The 20,670-nt window shown below is 37.9% G+C and overlaps 3 protein-coding genes across 3 annotated transcripts; 2 read left to right on the top strand and 1 right to left on the bottom strand.

Moving 5' to 3' along the window:
• The first annotated feature begins 9,696 nt into the window (after window positions 1-9,696).
• Window positions 9,697-11,673, top strand: LOC130744606 (uncharacterized). The gene is made up of 4 exons (XM_057596778.1): window positions 9,697-9,737; window positions 10,828-10,882; window positions 10,963-11,050; window positions 11,519-11,673. The coding sequence occupies exons 1-4, from the start codon at window positions 9,697-9,699 to the stop codon at window positions 11,671-11,673; spliced, it is 339 nt and encodes a 112-aa protein (XP_057452761.1).
• LOC130742401 (NAC domain-containing protein 7-like) lies at window positions 9,824-14,167 on the top strand. The gene is given in 6 exon segments (XM_057594502.1): window positions 9,824-10,882; window positions 10,963-11,064; window positions 11,978-12,103; window positions 13,532-13,691; window positions 13,693-13,712; window positions 13,804-14,167. Coding segments are annotated over 4 exon segments (516 nt in total). The 5' UTR covers window positions 9,824-10,882; window positions 10,963-11,064; window positions 11,978-12,090; the 3' UTR covers window positions 14,127-14,167.
• Window positions 14,168-14,288: 121 nt separating this feature from the next.
• On the bottom strand, window positions 14,289-17,190 carry LOC130745516 (uncharacterized). The gene is made up of 6 exons (XM_057597817.1): window positions 16,996-17,190; window positions 16,565-16,678; window positions 15,719-15,917; window positions 15,546-15,591; window positions 14,790-14,865; window positions 14,289-14,666 (listed from the first exon to the last, which is right to left on the bottom strand). Exons 1-6 carry the CDS (start codon window positions 17,096-17,098, stop codon window positions 14,446-14,448), a joined length of 759 nt encoding a protein of 252 aa, XP_057453800.1. The 5' UTR covers window positions 17,099-17,190; the 3' UTR covers window positions 14,289-14,445.
• Between the last annotated feature and the right edge of the window lie 3,480 nt (window positions 17,191-20,670).

Genomic DNA, 20,670 nt, shown 5'->3' with positions numbered 1-20,670 from the left:
CAGCCTCGCCTTGTCGGCGTCAGGCTTGGCCACGCACCATGTGTGGTCGTTGCCGGCGGCGGCGGAGACAGGTGCGACGACCGTAAGAAGAAATAGAACGGAGAGGGAGAGGAAAGGATGGAGAGGCTTCATCATCTTCAAGCAGAAGGAAGACGCTTGTGTTGTGTTTGGTTTCTTCAAGCAGAAGGGAGACGCGTGTGTTGTGTTTGGTTTTGTGAAGAAGAAGAAGAAGAAGGGCTCTGGGTAACCTTAAAAGACGAGTTAATTAATGAACTCAAGAGAGGTAGGTGAACCTACTCTTACTATCTATGCCTATTCTTTTGTTCTCTACAAAAATATGATATGAAGTATTCATATTCTTTGATGATTTTGGTACATCTGTATGATCATTTTGGGGTTGGTCCCCTTCTTTTAACTCAATACTAAAAAGTGAAAATTTTAAATAAAATTGTGTGAAAACTTAAAAGTATGCTATCAAAGGAAAAATCTTGACCCCCTTGGTCCATTCTTTGACCTGTGTATATATGTACAATTGTGCACATCCTATACTGCATAATTGGAATTGGAGAGGCTGCTTGCGCATTTGCCTTCCAAGACCTGCTTCCTAAGATCTTGAGGACTAAAAAGAATATGATTGACTAACTAAGGATTAGTTTACGGTATGATTGGTTATTCGTTTGTCATCAGTGCAGACGAACATTGGCTTGCATTTCAAAACAAAAAGTGAACGAAACACTTTTTGTAATTTGAAATTAAAGTCTTATCACGTCGCACTCAACTGATTTCAATCTCTTTAGATGGTCTGGATTCCAAGGGTTCCACAGAACTATCTGAAAGATGATAACGGTGCTCGCGGCGAGCCTTTCTAGTCCACAACACAACCAACACTACCATGATCACTGCAAGGAACACCGTTCCTACCCACACCATCCTGGCATATTTCTTCATAGACTTGCAGTGTTTGGAAAGGACTTGAGAGAATGCATCTTTTACAATCTGACATTCTAACAAGTGTTCCATGCTCGGATACACATTCAGCAGATCCTGAATTGAACTTGTGTAAGCCTCAACTCTCACATATTCACTGCTGCTTATCAAATTCCCATTGTCACAAGTCCCATCATTGGCATCTAAACAAGTAAAAGCCTTCAATACCTTGAGAGGACGATCATAAAAAATACAATGTTAGTATATCTTGGTCTTATAACTCTGTGCAGACATAGAATTCGTGCATGTTTGGTTCCAATTCTGATAGAGTAAAGTCAATTTTGGATAACAATTGTTGAATATTATTATTAAGATTTAGTTTAGAAATAGAGATATGGTTCAAATATAAGTTTCTATTATAGATTAGTATCTTTTAGATTATATCTTTTAGATTTAGATAGATATAGTTTTGATATCTTTTAACATCTATATATATTGTACAAGTTTATCAATGAATAAGACACAAGAAATATTTTATCAGATTCAATATGGTATCTAGAGCCCTAGTTTTCCCTTGAGCGTTCTTTTTTTTCTGGTTCTGGGTTACAGCCGCAAGTGCTGCTGACCCATATTTTTCAAGCTTGTCAAGTGACGACACAGCCACCCGGAATCAAGCCAGAGGCCGCCGATCCACCATCTGCCGGAGTACCGCCGCCAAACAGACCTCCACGCGCCTTCACGCGCCGCCACACTTCCGCAGGTTCACCGGCGCGTGGGATCCACGCGCGGCCTTACAGCCAGTTTTCCGGCGCCGTTCTGCCACGGTTGTGACCGGCCGGCCTTTTTCTTTCCGTTTTGGCCACTTTTGGTTTGTGGGTCTTCTGTTTTGACCCTGTTTGGACGTTCTTTGTGCCGTCTCTCATCGTTAGTCAGGTTTGGTTTCTTTTAGGTGCTCTATTTTGCACCTGTTTGGTTTGGTTTGGTTTAGGTGCTCTGTTTTGACCCTGTTTAGACGTCCTCTTTGACGTCTCTCATCGTTTGCCCAATTTTGTTTATTGGTGCTTTGTCTTTTTGGTATTTTATTCCTCTTTTCCTCATGGCTGAAGAGAAGAAGAGTTTGGTGTCTTACGCTTTTTCCGGATCTCCTAAAATTACCTCGGAAAAGCTTGATGGGAAGAACTATTTGAGTTGGCGTGATGCTGTTGACATTTGGTTTGTTGGTCAGGGATTATCTGACCATCTTTCTTCCAAGGTTTCTAACATTGATGCTACTAAAAGAGACGATTGGAAGAAAGTTGATGCTCAACTTGTATCCTTGTTATGGCAGTCGATTGAACCGAGTTTGATGCTTCACTTTCGCACTTACAAAACTTGTTACGACATCTGGAAGACAGCTGAAACCTTTTATGCTAATGATGTTCAGAGGCTTTATGAGACAGCTCGAGGTATATCATCTCTTCATATGACAGATACTGATCTGCCATCCTATCTGAAGAAGGCTCAATCTCTTTGTGATGAAGTCAAACTGATGTTGGAAAAGGATGATGTAAAGGAAATGAAAAAGAAAATTGATAATCTGCTCATGGTACTTGTTCTCCATGGCCTCCATAAAGACTATGAATCTTTTCGGAATCAAACTTTGACAAATCCTGGTATCCCTACTGTTGCCGAGCTTATTGGTCGTTTGATTAGGGTTCCGCCACCAGAGATTGATTCTCACACAGCTTCTGAGTCATCTGTTTTGGCCTCTAACTCCTTTGGTCGAGGTCGGGGTCGAGGTCGAGGTCGTGGAGGCAGAGATGGAGGTAGAGATGGAGGTCGTGGTAGAGGAAGAGGCAATCTTCATTGTTCCTATTGCGATAGGGACGGCCACACTCAGGATCGTTGCTACCACATAGTTGGGTTTCCTAACAAAACTGCCACTGTTGCTCAATCTTCGGTACATGCTACTGAACAAAAGCTCGAATCTGAGGAACATCGTCTTTCTCCTAGTGAATACAAGGAATTTCTTCAACTTAAGGCAGCTCAACAATCCTCTTCCTCAGCCACCGTAGCGCATGCTGGTAATTCTACCCTTTGTTTCTCTCAATCTGCAGGATCGTGGATTTTAGATTCCGGTGCTTCTGATCATATGGCTGGTAATCCTTCCCTTTTCAATAATTTGACACCTCCTAAAGCACCTCATAGTGTTACTCTTGCTGATGGATCTAAAGCACAAGTCATGGGCATTGGTCAAGCTTCACCCCTTTCCTCTTTGTCCTTAGATTCAGTCTTATTTGTACCCGGTTCCCCTTTTAATTTAATTTCCATAAGTCGACTTACTCGTAGTTTGAATTGTTCGATAACCTTTGTTTCTGATTCTTTTCTTATACAGGACCGGAGTACAGGAAAGACGATTGGAGTTGGATATGAATCACGTGGTCTCTATTACATGCAGCCTCATCTATCAACACTATGCGCAGTCTTTGAGTCTCCTTATCTTTTACATCGTCGGTTGGGTCACCCAAGTCTTGAAAGGTTGAAGCAAATGGTTCCGAAACTTTCTCATTTGAAGACATTGGAGTGTGAGTCATGTCAACTTGGAAAACATGTTAGGGCATCCTTTCCATCTAGTATTAGTCGTCCTGCAGTATCACCGTTTGACCTCGTTCATTCTGATGTATGGGGTCCAAGTCGTGTTACGTCAGTTTTAGGATTTAAGTATTATGTTACCTTTATTGATGACTTTTCAAGATGTACTTGGTTATTTTTAATGAAAGATCGTTCTGAGTTATTTGAAGTTTTTAAGACCTTTTGTTTTGAGATTAAGAATTAATTTGGCAAGACTCTTCGAGCTTTACGCAGCGATAATGCAAAAGAATATTTTTCTGCGCAGTTTACTTCATTCATGGCATCTCATGGCATCATTCATCAGTCCAGTTGCCCTCATACACCACAACAAAATGGTGTGGCTGAACGTAAGCATCGTCATTTGGTAGACACAGCTCGAACTTTATTAATAACTGCTAAAGTACCATTGAAGTTTTGGAGTGATGCTATTCTTACAACATGTTATTTAATCAATCGCATGCCATCTGTTGTTCTTGGTAATAAGGCCCCTCACAGTATTTTGCATCCTCAAGCCACTCTTTATGCTGTTCCTCCCCGGGTGTTTGGCTCTACCTGCTTTGTTCATAATCTTTCCCCTGGATGTGACAAGATGACTGCACGAGCTATTAAATGTATATTTCTTGGGTACTCTCGCTGTCAGAAGGGATACCGGTGTTACTCACCCACTACACACCGCTTCTATGTGAGTGCGGATGTTACATTCTTTGAGGATAAACCATTCTTTGACTCAGCATCCGACGTGGCTTCGCCGGACTTTATTGACCCTGTTATTCATTCCCCGGTATTGCCTGTGCCACTCATTGACTCACGACGTTTTGGTATTACTTATGAGCGACGACGATCAAACACATCAGGGCCTTCTTCTACAGTTGAGACTTGTGATTCAGCTCCAACTCCAACATCTCCTCCTGTTGCGGTCCTCCCTGATTCTCTTGATGATCAACCTATTGCTCTTCGTAAAGGTAATCGTTCCACCCTTAATCCTCATCCTATTTATAACTTTCTCAGTTATCACAGAATATCACCTTCCTATTGTTCCTTTGTGTCTGCCTTGTCTTCTGTTACTGTACCTAAAACTGTTCAAGAAGCACTTTCTCATCCTGGATGGAGACAAGCTATGATTGATGAGATGACTGCCTTGGAGGCCAATCATACGTGGACACTTCTTCCACTTCCTCATGGTAAATCTACAGTTGGATGTCGATGGGTCTTTACCATTAAGGTTGGCCCTGATGGACAAGTGGACCGCTTAAAGGCCCGACTTGTTGCTAAAGGGTACACTCAGATCTATGGTCTGGATTATGGTGATACTTTCTCTCCCGTTGCTAAGATGGCATCTGTTCGTTTATTTATAGCAATTGCTGCCATTCGCCATTGGCCGTTGTATCAACTTGATATTAAAAATGCTTTCTTACATGGTGATTTGGAGGAGGAGATTTATATGGAGCAACCACCTGGGTTTGTTGCTCAGGGGGAGTTAGGTAAGGTTTGCCGGTTGAAGAAATATCTATATGGTTTGAAGCAGTCACCTCGAGCTTGGTTTGGGAAGTTTAGCAAAGTCATTCAAGAGTTTGGCATGATTCGTTGTGAAGCCGATCATTCTGTGTTTCTTAAACGCTCATCATCCAATCAATCAATTTATCTTGTGGTGTATGTGGACGATATTGTCATTACAGGTGATGATCAAAAGGGTATTGAGGAGCTGAAACAACACTTGTTCAAGAACTTTCAAACTAAAGATCTTGGTCAGTTACGATACTTTCTTGGGATTGAGGTGGCACAATCAAAGGTAGGTATTGCTATTTCTCAAAGGAAATATGTTCTTGATATTCTAGAGGAAACTGGAATGCTTGATTGTAAACCTGTTGACACACCTATGGACCCCAATGTGAAGCTTCTTCCTAATCAGGGGGAGCCATATCCTGATCCAGGGAGATATAGAAGGTTAGTTGGGAAGTTGAATTATCTTACAATGACTAGACCTGACATTGCCTTCCCAGTTAGCGTTGTGAGTCAGTTTCTTAATTCACCATGTGATAGTCATTGGAATGCAGTCATTCGGATCCTAAAATACATTAAAGGATCACCTGGAAAGGGGCTTGTCTATACAGACAAGGGTCATACTGATGTCCTTGCATATGCTGATGCAGACTGGGCAGGGGATGTTAGTGATAGAAGATCCACTACAGGTTATTGTGTTCTTATTGGAGGAAATCTAATTTCCTGGAAAAGCAAGAAACAAACAGTAGTAGCAAGGTCTAGTACAGAAGCAGAGTATCGTGCTATGGCTAACGCTACGTGCGAATTGCTCTGGTTAAAGCACTTGCTTCAGGAGTTAAAGTTTTGTAAGTTAGGTCCTATGGAGCTTGCTTGTGATAACCAATCAGCTTTGTATCTTTCCTCGAATCCAATTTTTCATGAGAGGACCAAACATATAGAGGTTGACTGCCATTTTATCAGAGAGAAGATCCTCTCAGGTGTCATCAAGACTTCCTATGTTCAATCTAGGGATCAACTTGCAGATATGTTAACTAAGTCTTTACGAGGTCCTAGGATACAATACATATGTAACAAGCTGGATGCATTAGATATTTATGCTCCAGCTTGAGGGGGAGTGTTGAATATTATTATTAAGATTTAGTTTAGAAATAGAGATATGGTTCAAATATAAGTTTCTATTATAGATTAGTATCTTTTAGATTATATCTTTTAGATTTAGATAGATATAGTTTTGATATCTTTTAACATCTATATATATTGTACAAGTTTATCAATGAATAAGACACAAGAAATATTTTATCAGATTCAATAACAATATAGATGTTTGGAAGTGGTTTTAGGGAATTGAGTTCAGTCCTAAAATCAATTCTGCTAGAAGCTAGAGATACTAGTTTCTGCGCTGAGCTGTTGAACATAACTAATTGTGAGATTTTACAACTGGATTTCACAACATTAAAAAACCATATTTTTCATAAATATATTTAAACATAAATCTCTTCGCTTTGAACTCACTTTTACCCAAAGCAGTTGTGACGACACTCATCCAAACACGTTATTCATCAACACCTAATTTCCTGACTCTGACATACCTTTGGGATATCTCCTATTCTTATAGTATTAGCTGGGAAATTCTCTGGCTGGTAGAAATAATTTGGTGTTTCTGAGAAAGGATTGCAAACTTGAACAAGATTTGGATATGTTGTTTCCTGCAGGGCTGATATGTTTGCATTTACCTGAACAAAGCCCAAAACCAAAATATGAGTCCTACATCACATATTTATAAGATTTTAATAGTCTCATTTGAGACTTATTATTAAAGAACAAATAGATACTTAATTAAATAGCTATTGATGGGAGTAGCTCTTTTAGTTCAAATTCTTCTGGAATTGATTCTAAAGTCAAAATCAATTGAATTTAAAGAAATACAAGCTGATCCAAACACGCTTTTAGGGGTTATCCCCATTTTAGTGAAACTGGTTTTATTACCTTATTAACAAGGTCATAGATCCCAGCACTAACATCAGATAGAACTGGTTTTGCAGAGAGCAATTCATCGCAAGGGAGGATGGAGCTTAGGCTGTTGTTATAGGGATTTTCTTGAAAGTTGTCAAGAGCTGTGCATGCATCATTAGAAAATCTACAATATAGAAGGACACTTCAATTATGAAGCTGAAATCATAAAGCATATTGCAGGAGAAAGTTGCAAACTCTTGAGAATCTGTGGTTATGTAAATCAGAAAGGACTTTTTATATACTTTTCTAAGAAGAAATAGACTCCAAAAAATAGCCAGCATATCACAGTTGTCAACCAGCAAAGTACAACAAGCCAGTGAAAAAGAAGATCCAAAATAATTACACAAATTTTAAGATTTGTGACACACATGATCCATATAAACATAAATTTTAGCTTGCTTACATGTACAATGCTCGTCGTAATCTCAGAACTCCAGAAACTGCTCACAGAAAATTCCAAACATGTTATGAATCATGTGTAAAACAATTCCTTCAATGAGGAGTAAAACTGAAATAGGATGGAATTAAACATGTATGAAAATATCACTAGTCTAGTGATATAGTCATTGATGCTGTGCATACATAATAGACTAATTGAAATTACCTGATAAAGCTGTTACAGCAATCAAGTTCAAGCTTATAATCAAGGTGGTGGCTACAAACCTGAAATGAAAATCATTCATGTGTCATCATCCAATAGCTTAAAATTTTAGGACAATTATTTCATCTTTCATGACATGGCATCAGAGCCTTCATGACCAAGTGATCTAGAGCTCGACTCTTGTCACTCAATTATTAAAATATAAAAAGTTTAATTTCAGCACAATGCATTGTGCCTGTATGTTGACCAAGCTTGAAGCAAAATGGGCTCTTGCGTGAGGAGCCGTGTCAGAAGTATAACGCAAAACCATTCATTTGTCCATACCGAATAGCTTAAACTTTTCGAATAATTGGTTTGTGATAAAGACTGAAGAGTCTTACACTATTTTCAAGCCCTTGTTAATGAGGCGCCTATTCTTCTTAGCTTGCTTTTCAATATTTGCTGATGCATCATCAAGTCTTTTAGTTGTAGAGTCAAGATTCACAGAAGCTTCAGCATTGTCATTGGCTCCCGTCAAGTTAATTTCCATGTCTTTTAATGCTCCTGCTGTGTTGTGTATTGTTTCTGATGCAACATTTGCTGTCTTGATTATAATATTAACTGAAGTTCTGGCTTCAGAATGAAACCTTGCACTCCCTGCAAGAACTAGCCCAGTTGCAACTCTATAAAAACAAAAACCATGCATGTGTCACTTGTGGAAAGCTATGGAGCTTGTATGTGCAAATATTTAAATAATCTCCAATGAATAACCAAGAAAATGCATATCTTGTTATAATTTTTACTTTCAAAACTAAAGTTGCATGCATAACAGGTAGTTGGTTCAAATGGTATGTGCTCAAATCCTTTTAAGCAAATTGCACATTCAATTATTGTATATGAAAACCTCCCTTCGAGAGAGTTAGCGGTGCCAAACTATGGATATTTTCGGCTCGAATAGAATTGTCAAAAAATCATGAGAAACCACTTCAGCAAAAAAAAAAAACATTGCTTCTATCCATGATCTCATTGTTGCTTAGGCTATAGGGAAGGATGAGTAACTTACAATCTTACATAGCTAATATCATGAGCAATATAGCCAAAAGAATTAGTGAAAGATCACAACTCTTGTAATTACAACTTACAAGGAAAGACCTTCTTCATCCTTCTTCCCCCATCATCTTTGTGATAAAATTTGGTTATTACCAAAAAACTTGCATATGTTCTTCCACACAAAATGAAGAGTACCCCAATTGCATATCCATATACTCCAGTGAAGATCAAGGACTGCAAAACATTTAACACATGTTAACATTATTGATGTTAGGAAGTTAGAGCTCGTTTGGATACTCGTTAGAAAATATGAAAATGATAAAATAAAAGATGCCGGGACACGTTTTGTTGTGCATCAAAATATATTATTTTCTCGTTTTTATACTTTCTAACAAGTATCCGAACGAGAACTTTCAGATTGAGAAACAGAGGAAGAGAGATTTACACTCCAATATTGCTTGTTGGTGATGTTAAATCCTCCTCTGTATTTTCTGAAATTATCTAAAGGATCTACTCTAATAGTATTATCTGGTTGTGTCATTGGTTCTGGCACATTATCTGCATCAAGCTTAGGCATAATACACCTCACTGTTAGTGTCACAACCAATCACAAGAAATGAAATTAGGGGAAATTGAATTTCTCACATTAAATTTACACAAATATTGATGAATTTTGATAAGGTTCTACCTATTTAATATTCACAAAGACACATCCAAATTAACGCAGTTTGAAATCAGACCATGGTACTTCGAGTTTATTGGCAAAAAGCAAAGAAATAGATTCTTATTCCATTTCTATTCAGACCAATTAAAGGCAGACTGCGGTACCATTCAAGGGATTTATTTAAATACTCGGAATAGAATGATGTGATATTTTGGCTCCCTTTATTCCCCTCCTACCAAACACTATATAGAAGAGAATAAAAAAAAACTGCATGCAAGTACCATTGTTGTTGTCTTTGTACAGGGCATTCTCATTCCTAATCAAATTCAATTCTACTATCCTATGTCTTATGATGTTATTGCCTGCAGATGGCCTGAAAACAATTGAAGGGAGGTGTGCCCGTGGTAAACACAACAGGTTTCAATATTTTTTTAGTTATTGTTTCAAATACATGGCTAGATATAGATACCTGTTATCTTATCTTAATTTTCTTGATCATTATAATAAGGTACCATACTTATTTTAGTTTTAAGATAACCCTTTCAACATTTGTTATTCATATGTAGTTAATGGTAGACCACCAAATTCAGTGTTGTTTGTGATATGCATATTTCCAATTCTGAGTCCTCTTCAATTAAAAGAAATATAAAAGTAACTTTAGTAATCGATTGGAGGAAAACTCAGAGCCAACTGAACAAACAATTGCCTTATTTGTTAAAAGTTTGAGACCTTCCACGTCAAGAACAAAATTCCAAGGGGCTTGTAGCTCAATAGGCATGGGCTGAAGTCTCATGGACTAGGTTCTGATGATGCGAGAGGTTTGATGCTTGCCCTTCCATTATAACCCAAAAATAAAATACCTTTGTCCCTTCTCTAAGGAGCCAAATTATGTGATATGAAGAATTTCATCAAAATAAGCTGTATAACAGAAGCCATCAATGCATAGTTGCATCCTACAAACTATTTTGTCGGTCACCTGAGCCATCTTACCAGCTCAGCAGCTCTATATGGACGTTACTTGGATTTTTTTCTCTTAATAGTTGGCTATTGATTCTATATTAGAATTCGAGTTAGGTCTAACTTTACCCCAAAATCTAGCTTAGAGTTGGGCCTCTACCCTTTATAAGGACTTATTTATCGTAAGTCAATGTTAATCTTATCTCACCCCTCACGCACAGAGCTGGAGATCTAGAGCGTAGAATTTTCAGGAATGAACATTTGCGGGTGGCCCATATATAAGTGGTCTACAATAAACGGATCTAGGATAGATTTTGATACCATATCAAAACTCAGTTAGGACTTAGGCCTAACTCTACCCCAAAAACTAGCTTAGTGGTTATGGTTGCTCTACTCTTTATAAGGACTTATTTGAATATATTTCTAGTGAACGTGGGACCTTAACCAGCCATATTTTGGTCATTTACTTCTCTCATTCATTTATCTTGTCTTGCTCTTTTTGTTTTCACTCTAATTTGCTTTCCAGGATTGAAGTAGGAAATCTGATTCTCTTCAATAAGTCTCTGGTGTTTGAAGTTCAGGTAATGCTTTATTTCATTAATAATTGGTGATTCGGGTTATTATGGCTTTGCTACACTCTCTAAACTATATCATTTTGTAGGGAGTAAGGAGGTACGCTTCATTCTTTGACATGTTGGAGGCAGAAAGCCTTGAAAAAGTTCTTCCAGGAGTTGAAAGTGTTGAAGAAGGCAATAAATATAGAGTAAGACATAGATTCAGCATGTATAACTAGACAAACAACCAGTTCGAGAGTTTATCTATTCAAAATGAAGAATCAAAATGATCACATCTGGTTTACTTCAACTATTTATACTGAATCTAAGCTCTGCTAGTAGCCATACTCCTCTCGTATGCGGCAACATGGACTGTGAAGTGTGAACTAAAACAAGCTAATTCTGGTTGTTGTGAGCCAAATTAAAGTTGGCAAACGAAACCGCTATGGTTGAGAGAAAATGAATGTTTAATCCTAATCTTAAAAAAAAAGAATCATCACAAACTATCACAAAGCATTCCACAATAACAGCTAATTCAAATTACCAAACTTCTATCTAATTCCCATAGATTTATGTTCCTATAACTCTTCTTTCCACACAAATTAGTAAATTACTCTCTAATTTACAACAATTATAGCTAAATATGACATTTATCAATTACAGGTGTAAAGGTCTATCGGAGGTTTTTTACAGGAGAGAAGGAACGTGAAAATGGTGTTTTTGCAATCATTTTTTCAAAACCTGCCCTTCAACTTTACATATCTCTGGCTAGCTTATTTTCTGTGGGTTCACTTTCTTGTGAAACACTGAAACCATAGTAACTGTTTTCTTGTTGGGTTTTAAAATCACCGACAAACGATCCTAAATGATTGGTTATTTGTGTGATTTTGTCTTTGATTTGGTAATTTTTGTTACTTCCCATTCCCAATGATCATAATTTGTATTTCATATTCAGAAAAGACAATGGTTAGCTTAGTAATTATGGATTAATATCTTGTTTCTTTACTATTGTTTCTTTACTCTCACATGTCAGGTTTCATCTGACTGCATCTGAACTAATGCACAAATTGTTCTAGAAATTCAGATAGTTCTTGACTAATGTTTTGTTCTGCTTTTATCCAGGGACTAAAGTATGAGGGAGTTCAAGGCCTTCTAGGTATAATTCATACTACGGGGACAGTTCCTAATGCACTTCCACCACCAAGATCATCTCTATTAGCATCATTTAATTTGCCATGCAATCCAAATGTAAGAAAATGACTGTTACATTTTTTAGGGTTAAGTTTGCAGTGATTTAGTTTGTGTTTGGTTTCAAATTTGGAGAGGTCAAACGTGGATCCAGAAATCCAAAAGTGGATCGGGGTTAAACGTGGATCCTGGATGGGTTTTCCAAACACACACTTAGTAATCTTCACCTCTTCAAGGAGATTATTTTTTAGTTGCTTCTGTCCTTATATTTATGAAGAACCTTATGAGCAATTATTCTCCACATTAAGACTTTGTAAGAATTTTCCTTGTTTTTACATACTAATAAAATCAGATCCTAATTGAACAAACAACTTCAGTGATTCTTCATGGAAAATTATATATGCACACTGTGTGATCATGATTCAGGAAATTGCCTTGAGTACTGGAGCTCGTGCGTATGAAAAGAACAGAGAGAAATATAGAAAAAATGTTAAATATGTTTATGGTCTTTGACTTATATACTGAATCTAAAATGGTCCCTAAAAAAAATAAAAATTCTCTTTTTTTTTTTAAACAAAAAATTCTCATTTTAGTTCTTGTAAAATTTTATTTGATTTAAAATAGTTTTTATGACGCCACAAAACTTAAGTGTCAATTTTCTTATTTAGTCACCGGTCCACATAGACTGGCACATGGATTATTTACATATGTTTTGATCATTTAAAATTTTATTTCATCAAATTTAGTCATTCTACTTTTAAAACTCAGAAGTTCATCCCAGCCTAGAAAGTACTCTCTTCTTCATAAGCAAAACTTAGAAATTCTTCATCTTCTTCCTTCTCCTTTTACACGCGTCTGGCCCAACAAGACAAGAGAAATTGATCTCTGAAATTGAGAAGGAATATGCTTCATGGCATGAGACGAATTCGTCTCAGTGCCTTCCCTTGCTCTGGTTGGTTAATATATTTTAGTTATAGCACTAGGTGAGAATCTTGTGGTTGTTAAAATGATTGAGTCACTAATTCGTTGAATTCCTAGAAGTTTTCGAGCCATTCATCAGTGTTGAATTAAGAATAGCTCATTTGATTGGGTGTTTAAAGGTTTGGAATAGATCCAATCTTTGCAAGATGATGTCATTCCTAATGTTATAATTAAGGAAAATAATTTGTAGCATAGTGCAGACATCCAACATATACATTCAGAGTAGAAAAAAGAGAAAAGAGAGAAAGTTATGAACGTAATGTATAATAGAAAAGCGAAATATTGATCACATTGACTAATACTGTTGAATTTTACATGCATATGTATAATATCAATTTCCTAGCTAGTATATATCATTAACTTGCTGATCAAAATGTTGATTGAAAGCCAAGTGCATGGTCATAGATATTTGCTATTAAAAGTAATTTTAATTTGGGCTACAAAGTAACTAAGTAAGTACACACAATGGGGGCAAATATATATCTTATGACTTCTCTATACATGCAGGCTCAGAAATTAAAGTGAGGGAGAATATGAATGATTTTTCTCATGTTCCTCCTGGGTTAAGGTTCCATCCCACGGTTGAAGAACTTGTTGATTATTACCTCAGGAAAAAAGTTACTTCAAGGAGGATCGACCTCGATGTCATCAAAGATGTTGACCTCTATTGAGCCCTGGGATCTTCAAGGTTGTATATACTGCTCATAAATTTAAATTTAATTGCAAAAAATATTTGGTTAGTTTATGCATATCTTATAATTTCCTCTATAAAATTGAAGAGCTTTGCAGATTGGGAAGTGAAGAACAAAATGAATGGTACTTCTTCAGCCATAAAGATAAGAAGTATCCAACAGGAACTCGTACAAATAGAGCAACAGCAGCAGGATTTTGGAAAGCTACTGGAAGAGACAAAGCAATCTATTCTAAGCTGCATGACCTGGTTGGGATGAGGAAAACATTAGTCTTTTATGAAGGCCGAGCACCCAATGGACAAAAATCTGATTGCATCATGCATGAGTATCGCCTTCAAACCAATGAATATGCCACACCACAGGCAAGTTTCAAAATAAAGAACCAGCATATAGTATCCTTAGCTAGATGAGCTCATGTTTGTTTTATTTGCCACTATTAAAATAATATATAAGAGGCTAGTTAAGTTTTGCTTCCAGATCAATATAGATAACTACTAAGTTACATTGCAGAGCATGTGCACATTTCCAAAGGGTACAAATAAAATAATAACATAGTTAAAATTAGTGTGGAATTACTCTGTTCTGTTTCATAAAGGATCTTAAATGCCCCCCGACCCCGCAAAAAAGTTCACAGCTTCTTTGAAATTCTCAACTAATCTACTATTCAAACAAGGCTATTAGCATTATGAATTCCCTATACATGAGAAACTACGACTCATATGTTTGTTTTCAATCTTCATTAGACTCTTCATCATCATGGCGGTGCTCTAGAAGTAACTGCTCCAGCTCTTGTTCATATGCTTCATCCTCCCCTAATCCGGTTTGTTTATAAAATGCTTGTTTCTGGATAACCCAATCATTAGCAATCTCCTCAAAGACATCTCCTAGCATCAATTCCTTATTTCCTGCTATGCGCTTTATATTTTCGGCGTCTAAAATACTGCTTGCTTCTTCAAGAAGAAACAAAGACAATGCACATATACAAGGTTACACAACAAGAAATCAATTCAAAATAGAGAAAATGTCTTAATCACCGAGCACATTATGATTTATAAGAGGAATGGAATAATTACCTTTCGCGGCTACATGCTTGGCCTCAGCATATTCAGATGATATTTTCTTCAAATTATTGAGGTCTACTTCCATGCCCTAACAAGTGCAAAGGAGTAAGGAAGTTAAATGCAATTAAATCACAAACTAAAGAAACAGGCAATCTATAGAATGAGATTGCGTGAAATACATCTCTCAACAGATTGATTAGTTTCTAAGAGATAGATGTCAAAATCCACCCACACCCACATGAAACATGAAAGCATCGATTGAGTGGCATGCCCTGCACAAGTTTTCTTCACAAATTTTGATTATAATTAAATCAGCTTTCTAACCTATGCAATATAAAGCTATATACATCGGCTGAAATTGCATGGATCTTAGTCTTATAGCCAATCCTTCAAATTTCAATCAGGCCAGCAAGTAAGCTAAAATCATGTACCTAACTGCACCATAGCCCCCCCAAAGAAACCCCATCACCCTGGAAATGAAGGTTATATGATAGCTACAATTATTAAGTTAAGTAACACGCCGCAAGAGCTTTTTTATTCTTCAAAAAAAAATTACACACTTTAGCTATCCACCGTTTTCGTCCTAGTTCCCTAAAACTAAGTTAATTGCATCAGCCCTTGTAAATGACTCCAAAGTCCAACCCATCTAACACACTAGATGAAAATAAATAACAATATAAGCTTCTGGCAAACTTGAAATCTGATGGCAAATCAGTGTGATTAAAGAATGAAATCAATATGCAAGTCATAAAGCACTGGGAAACTTACAAGGTCCATGTGGATGTAGTGATTGATTGGAGTGCTTTTAAATAACCTGTCATCCGCAGGGAATAGATTAAAACATTTAATTGTAAGGTTAACTAAACTATCATGACAACATCACAAGGAAAAAAGCGTATTGAACATAAAGGAACATGTTTCTTTCAAGCATGGTGGTTTACGTTTCATATGCCACTCGAATACTGGCATTCTGCAATTGTTGGAGTTGCTGTACTGTCTCTGTGACAGCACCTTCCGCTAAGTCAACAGCGCCAAAAAGGAACATGTTTCTTTCCAGCATTCTGTTTACTACAGCAGGTGCCACGTTAATGGCATTTACTTTTGCATCAGCAACAAGGATCCTGACTTTCTTTAACTCTCCTGTACAAACATAAATTTAGGTTTTTCATGTAAACTGGGGGAATGTGTAATTAAAAAAGGAAGTTACATTAAACCATCATGTGTAATTAATATACATTACGAATAAGTCGAATGATATATCTCGCTCCGACAAGCAAAATTATATAAGCAGTTTAGAAGTTACAGAAAATGACGCAATCCCTAAAGTGTGTACAAACAATGTGCCTCTGTGACAATATGATAAGAATTGCCTACGAGAGGTTTAGAAGAACTGGACGAAGAACTTCATTGAGTAAACTCTCAAATTTCCAGAGGAAAAGAATACCCCCCCCCCTTTGAGAAATCCAGACCTCTCCACTACTTTCCACCAATTTCTTACTTTTCTCTATTTTCCATTTCCTGTTTATAGTACCGGGGTTTCCATTTCCATGCTAACAGTGATCCTAACTAACTATGACAGCTAAGATAGTATTCTGTTACAATTAACAAATCAGTTACAACTAATAACTAAATTCAGCTTTGAGGGTGCAGGGTTATTTTCCCGTACATTCCTCTTACATTTCCTCTCAAAGACCCTTTTAATTGGGGCTCGAATCATATCAGAATACAAACTCTATCAAGTGAGATAATAGTATGATAGTTTATTTTCAAGTGAAAATTTGTCATACCAAGGGATAGATAGATCTTAAAAGGAGGTTTAAAAGGTTGAGTCTCATAAAGACAGTAGAGGCAATAAAGGCTGCCCAGTCTGACTGATAAAGAACCAGCACCAACCATGTAACCTGCATAGGAACATTACAAGGAACATAAAGGAGTTTCTATAATGAAATAAAAAGATAAAGGCTAATAAAGTAAAACTAATACACTTAAAATGACATAATTATCAAATACTTGTGAATTGTCACAAATATATTGTGAATTTCAGTTCTGTTTGTTTCACTGCCTTTTACTTTTGGAAATATTTTTCAGCATCAAAATAAAACCATTCAACATCCAAATTACCACTAAAATCCTGAACTCAAGTGAATAGTTTGCATTTACCAGTTTTAGATATAAAAATAAGTAAGATCAACACCGCATATACCAGCTAAAGATGTACCTATACAATGAGCATACAGAGATTGCATAAAGAAGGCCAGGTTGGTGGAAGGATAAGCTTCATAAATGTAGGAAAACTTCTTAGAAAGCCATACTCTCTTCATATCAGCTAGAGTTGTTGACTCATCCTGTCACTCACCAAAGTTGAACAGTAAGTATTGATTGTTACTAACCAAATACAAATAATAAGAAACAAATAGGGATCTTCTTATCAGTAATTTATTAACAACTAAGAAGAGTCTGTTATTACTGACTCAGAATTTTCTGAATAATGGTTCAGCCGACCCACAAAAGCATTATGAGAATGGCGGTCAAAGAATGAAATTTCATACTCCTTTAGTCCTTTTGAATGTCATGTTTGAACTTTGAAGTACAAACTATCACAGAATACTTTACTCAGTAATATTCTTATTTTGTGCTATTTAGAGGGTTTAAAGGGGAATGATCTGATTAGCGTCTCAGCCTTAACAAGCATTCATTTTTGTGCTTAAAGACTATAAACACAAATGTTAATCTTCTGAGTGAGTTTTTAACTCCCAATAAATTTTGTTAATAGTTTTTTTTATTGTTGTTATAGAATATAACCTAATAGTTACTAACACAGCCGGGTTACAACATGCTTTTTACTTTGGAGGCAGTGACTTTTGCGCCGCGTTTGTGTTTTGCCTTTTTCTTTTTAGTTCAGAGACAGAAGGGACTTGTACTTTTAACATTTGAAACTGATCAAAATAGACATTATAACATCATTTGATTCACATAATTGTCCTCATCTAGAGAATAAAGGCTTTGATTGTTGCTGTTGTATATGCAACCAATTGATCAGGGACACTTAATTACCTATCTACCACTAAAACAAATAAGTTCAGATGAATAGTTTGTGGCTTTTGTACCAAATCATTGTTTTATCTGTATGGTTGTTAGCATTATTGTATAAGCTGATGTTTCAATTCATGCTAAATGTCCAGGTATCAACAGAGTTACATGTTATTATCAGAGACAATAGAATAAATCATATATATAAAGTAAGGACAAAACTTAGAAACAGTGCTACGCGTCTTGTTCATGTTGTTCCCAAATTATCATATAACATGTGGATAACTGATAGAAACCCAAATCCTAGGGTGGGCCTTGGCGGGCCCAAGGCTTGGAAAGTCTACACGAGGAGGAAGGGAAAAGATGCTGCAGAATGCTGAGCTGTAGTTAGTTAGAATAAGGGAATATGGGAATGTCTTTTAGGGGACCAATGATTGTTATCTTTCTGTTAGAGGAGAGAGAGTAAGATCTCTTTTGGGGAGAGAGCCATTAGTGCTCCTCTTTGGGATTGTTAGAGTTTTCTAGCAATATTTCTATCTTTCATTCTGTAATCGTTTTCTGTCATCAATACTATCATTTCCAGCACCATTTCATCTTATTAATCTTGCAATTCATTCTGTTACCTCATCAATTGGTCCGACCTACCGGATCATCCCATCCCACGAGAACCAGTGTTGGTAGATGCCACCGAAGATGACTGATCGTATGGAAGCTCTGGAAAACCAAATGGGTACGGTGACCACGACGCTTCAAGAACTTGCTCTTCAACTGCAACAACAGAGTCTGTTGCTGACTGAACTGAGCAAGCAGATGGGAAAGAGAGTGGTTCATGAGGGTGAAGCATCATCTGGGGATTCCAGTCCCGGAGAATCGCGCCTCGCCGGGAAGAAGGTGAAGCTGCCAGTGTTTGAAGGAGATGATCCAGTTGCTTGGATCACTCGAGCTGAGATTTATTTTGATGTACAGGGCACACCTGATGAGTTGAAGGTGAAACTGGCTCGCTTGAGCATGGAAGGATCGACGATCCATTGGTTCAATCTGTTGATAGAGACGGAAGACGAGCTATCCTGGGAAAAACTGAAACGAGCTTTGATTGCGCGTTATGGAGGCCGGCGCCTGGAGAATCCCTTTGAGGAACTATCGACGCTGAGGCAGAACGGTAGCGTTGAGGAGTTTGTGGAGGCTTTCGAGCTGTTATCCTCACAAGTGGGGAGGTTACCAGATGATCAATACCTGGGCTATTTTATGAGTGGACTCAAGCCACCGATTCGACGACGGGTGCGAACACTGAATCCGAGTACTCGTATGGAGATGATGCGGATCGCGAAGGATGTGGAGGAAGAGTTGAGGGAAGAAGAAGATGACGGTAAACGGGTTGTTAGGAAAAACGGGTTGGAGCGATCGGGTCAAATGAATTGGGCCGGCCCAACCGCCAATAGAAGCGGGTTTTCAAGTAGAGACACAACCCGATTCGTGAAATCCAGTGGGTCAAGTCTGAATCGATCTTCTAGCTCGTATGGGTCGAACGCGCAACCAGCTTCGTCGTTGTCATCGACGGCGAGGAAAACTGACGGCGACCATCGCACCGGCAACTCTGATCGGTGGAGAGGGGTCAGAAGCTTTCAAGCGGATGAGATAGAGAATCGGAGAGCGAAGGGACTATGCTTTAAGTGTGGGGGAAAATATCATCCCACGCTGCACAAGTGTCCTGAGCGAGCACTGCGAGTATTAATTCTGGGTGAAGGAGAAACCATGGGTGAGGATGGTGAGATAGTGATGCTGGAAGGAGAACTTGAAGAGAGTGAAGAAGAAGAACCAGCGGAATGCAAGCTCATGGGTGTTCTGGGTTGTATGGGGGAGTACCAAACCATGAAACTCGCAGCGCAAGTCGATGGTGTGGCTTTACTTATCTTAATTGACTGTGGAGCGAGTCACAATTTTATTTCCCCCAAGATTACCAAGGCTCTGGGACTAGAGATTACCCCTATCTCCTCAAGGGGAATCAAGTTGGGGGATGGCCACAGGGTGACTACTACAGGATTTTGTAGAGGAATTAAGGCTCAGTTAGGGAAGATTGAGATAGTCATTGATGCCTTGGTCTTAGACTTAGGGGGTTTGGACTTGGTGTTGGGAATTTCCTGGCTCAGTACACTAGGGAAAGTGGTGATGGATTGGAAACTTCTGACAATGCAATTTGTCCATGGGGAAGAGATGGTGACCCTGCAAGGAATGAAGGGAAATGATAGCAACCAAAGTAACCTTCACTCCTTCCTAAAGGATACTCAAGGCAGAGAGAATTTGGAGGGGTGGTGGCCTCAATTACAATCAGCAGAAATCACCAGGAAAGTGGCTGATATACCACTGCAACTCAGGGAAGTAATTGAAGAGTTCCCAGAAGTTTTCAGGAAGAAGATTCAATTACCTCCTGAAAGAAGCAAGGTCCACCAAATTACTCTGAGTCCAGAACATGGTCCAATCAATGTGAGGCCATATAGATACCCACATCATCAGAAAGAGGAGATAGAAAAACAAGTGGCGGAGCTAATGGAAGCAGGGATCATCAGGCCTAGTATGAGCGCATTTTCCAGCCCTGTCATCTTGGTGAAGAAAAAAGACAATACTTGGAGGATGTGTGTGGACTACAGAGCTTTGAACAAAGCTACGGTACCAGATAAGTATCCAATCCCTATAGTAGATGAATTATTAGATGAGTTAAATGGTGCAAGCATGTTCTCAAAACTTGATTTAAAATCAGGTTATCATCAGATTAGGGTACATGAAGATGACATTCCTAAAACTGCTTTTAGAACTCACAATGGTCATTATGAGTATTTGGTCATGCCATTTGGCTTAATGAATGCTC

Source organism: Lotus japonicus, chromosome 3 (assembly GCF_012489685.1).
Source record: "Lotus japonicus ecotype B-129 chromosome 3, LjGifu_v1.2".
Lineage (NCBI taxonomy): Eukaryota > Viridiplantae > Streptophyta > Magnoliopsida > Fabales > Fabaceae > Lotus > Lotus japonicus.
This window is presented reverse-complemented; position numbering and strand designations above follow the sequence as displayed.

Excerpts from the sequence above, each read along its gene's own strand:
- LOC130744606 (XM_057596778.1), top strand. The coding sequence starts at position 9,697 with ATGTTATTGCCTGCAGATGGCCTGAAAACAATTGAAGGGAG. Across the intron at positions 9,738-10,827 it reads CTGAAAACAATTGAAGGGAG|GATTGAAGTAGGAAATCTGA; the intron begins GTGTGCCCGTGG and ends TTTGCTTTCCAG. Across the intron at positions 11,051-11,518 it reads AGTTGAAAGTGTTGAAGAAG|GTGTAAAGGTCTATCGGAGG; the intron begins GCAATAAATATA and ends TATCAATTACAG.
- LOC130745516 (XM_057597817.1), bottom strand. The coding sequence starts at position 17,098 with ATGAAGAGAGTATGGCTTTCTAAGAAGTTTTCCTACATTTATGAAGCT. Across the intron at positions 15,592-15,718 it reads ATTCGAGTGGCATATGAAAC|GTTATTTAAAAGCACTCCAA; the intron begins GTAAACCACCAT and ends TGCGGATGACAG. Across the intron at positions 14,667-14,789 it reads CAAGCATGTAGCCGCGAAAG|AAGCAAGCAGTATTTTAGAC; the intron begins GTAATTATTCCA and ends TTCTTCTTGAAG.